The sequence below is a fragment of the Eurypyga helias genome, unplaced genomic scaffold, assembly GCF_000690775.1.
Source record: "Eurypyga helias isolate BGI_N326 unplaced genomic scaffold, ASM69077v1 scaffold46893, whole genome shotgun sequence".
In the NCBI taxonomy this organism is placed as follows: domain Eukaryota; kingdom Metazoa; phylum Chordata; class Aves; order Eurypygiformes; family Eurypygidae; genus Eurypyga; species Eurypyga helias.
The window spans coordinates 377-1,633 of NW_010242720.1; the positions used below are offsets into that span (position 1 = coordinate 377).

The 1,257-nt window shown below is 64.0% G+C and overlaps 1 protein-coding gene across 1 annotated transcript in view; it reads right to left on the reverse strand.

The window, feature by feature from the left end:
* SLC52A3 (solute carrier family 52 (riboflavin transporter), member 3) overlaps positions 1-1,137 on the reverse strand; it is a gene marked incomplete at its 3' end in the record, with an annotated part of 1,409 nt that extends 272 nt beyond the window's left edge. The window contains exon 1 of the mRNA XM_010149161.1: positions 95-1,137. Within this exon, the coding sequence (XP_010147463.1) occupies positions 95-1,122 (1,028 nt within the window). The remainder of the gene's footprint in view (positions 1-94) is intronic.
* Between the last annotated feature and the right edge of the window lie 120 nt (positions 1,138-1,257).

The window sequence follows — 1,257 nt, forward strand, 5'->3', positions numbered from 1 at the left end:
TCTCCCCCCGACCCCATTACGAAGCAGGAGCCGTTCCCAGGGCAGAAACCCTCGGGGTGCACCCCGCCATGGCCCCCAGTACCCCACTACCCACCTGCCGGGCAGGACCATGGCCACGACGCAGGCGAGGGGGTTGGCCATGGAGCTGAGCGTGGCTACGAGGTGGTAGGCAGAGTTGCCGTAGGGCAGGCAGGAGTAGGACTGCACGGAGGGCAGGACCCCGTTGGTCAGGGCGCTCACCCAAGAGATGAGGAGGTAGATGAAGGTGAGCTCAGCCAGGGTGTAGGAGACCTTCTCCAGCGGGATGTCCCCGGGCCCCTTGGCATCCTTCGGGTACGGGCAGGCTCCGCTGAGCTGCGAGTCAACTCCCTTGTCAGGGATCTGCTCAAAGGAGCTCAGCACGATGGTGCTGCGGAAGAGCTGCTGCTGGGAGAGCTCCCACACCTTGGGCTGCCTGGTGAGGAAGAAGAAGGCCAACAAGCAGGCCAGCATCATGACAGTCATGAGGAGGAAGAAGACGAGGGTGGAGAAGTTGGCCGGGAGGTAGTGCGTCTCCAGCTGGAAGATGGTGGTCTCCACGCTCTCGTTGCCGACGGTGACGTTGAGCACGTGGGTGACGTTGGCGCAGGTGGAGATGCCGGAGCCCTGGCCCAGGGCGATGAGAGCGGGGATCAGCCCGCTGAGCCCTTCACCTATGAAAAAGGTGGTCAGGTACTGGGGCTGCAGCTGCATCATGAAGGGCAGGAAGGTGACGGAGGAGGTGCAGTCTACCAGGGCCAGGAAGAAGGTGAGGAGCAGGAAGGCAGTGCTATGGAGCCTGCCGGCGATGGGGGATGTGTAATTCCAGAGGAAGGCCAGGAGCAAGCAGGCCACGACGCCTATGGACACCACCACGTAGATAACAGCCACCTCCTTCAGCATGCCGGGCCGGAAGTGGTGCATGAGGGTGACGAAGAGGGGCCCCACGTTGGCCATCTGGATGATGATGGTGATGTAGGCGGGCAGGTCCCACTGCTCCGGCAGCACCGTCACCAGCAGAGGCAGCTCGACCCACAGCCCGTTGATGGCCATCCAGGAGCCCATGCCGAAGGTGCAGGCCAGGAGGTGGGTGAGCAGCGCCATGGCTCAAGGCCGGGTGCCCCTACCCGGGGGCAATGCTGTGGGGAGAGGCTCTGGTCAGTGTTGGGGTCAGACCTGACCCCCCCTGGACCCCAACCCCGGCCTCCCACGACCTCCCCTCTGGCAGGCAAGCACAAC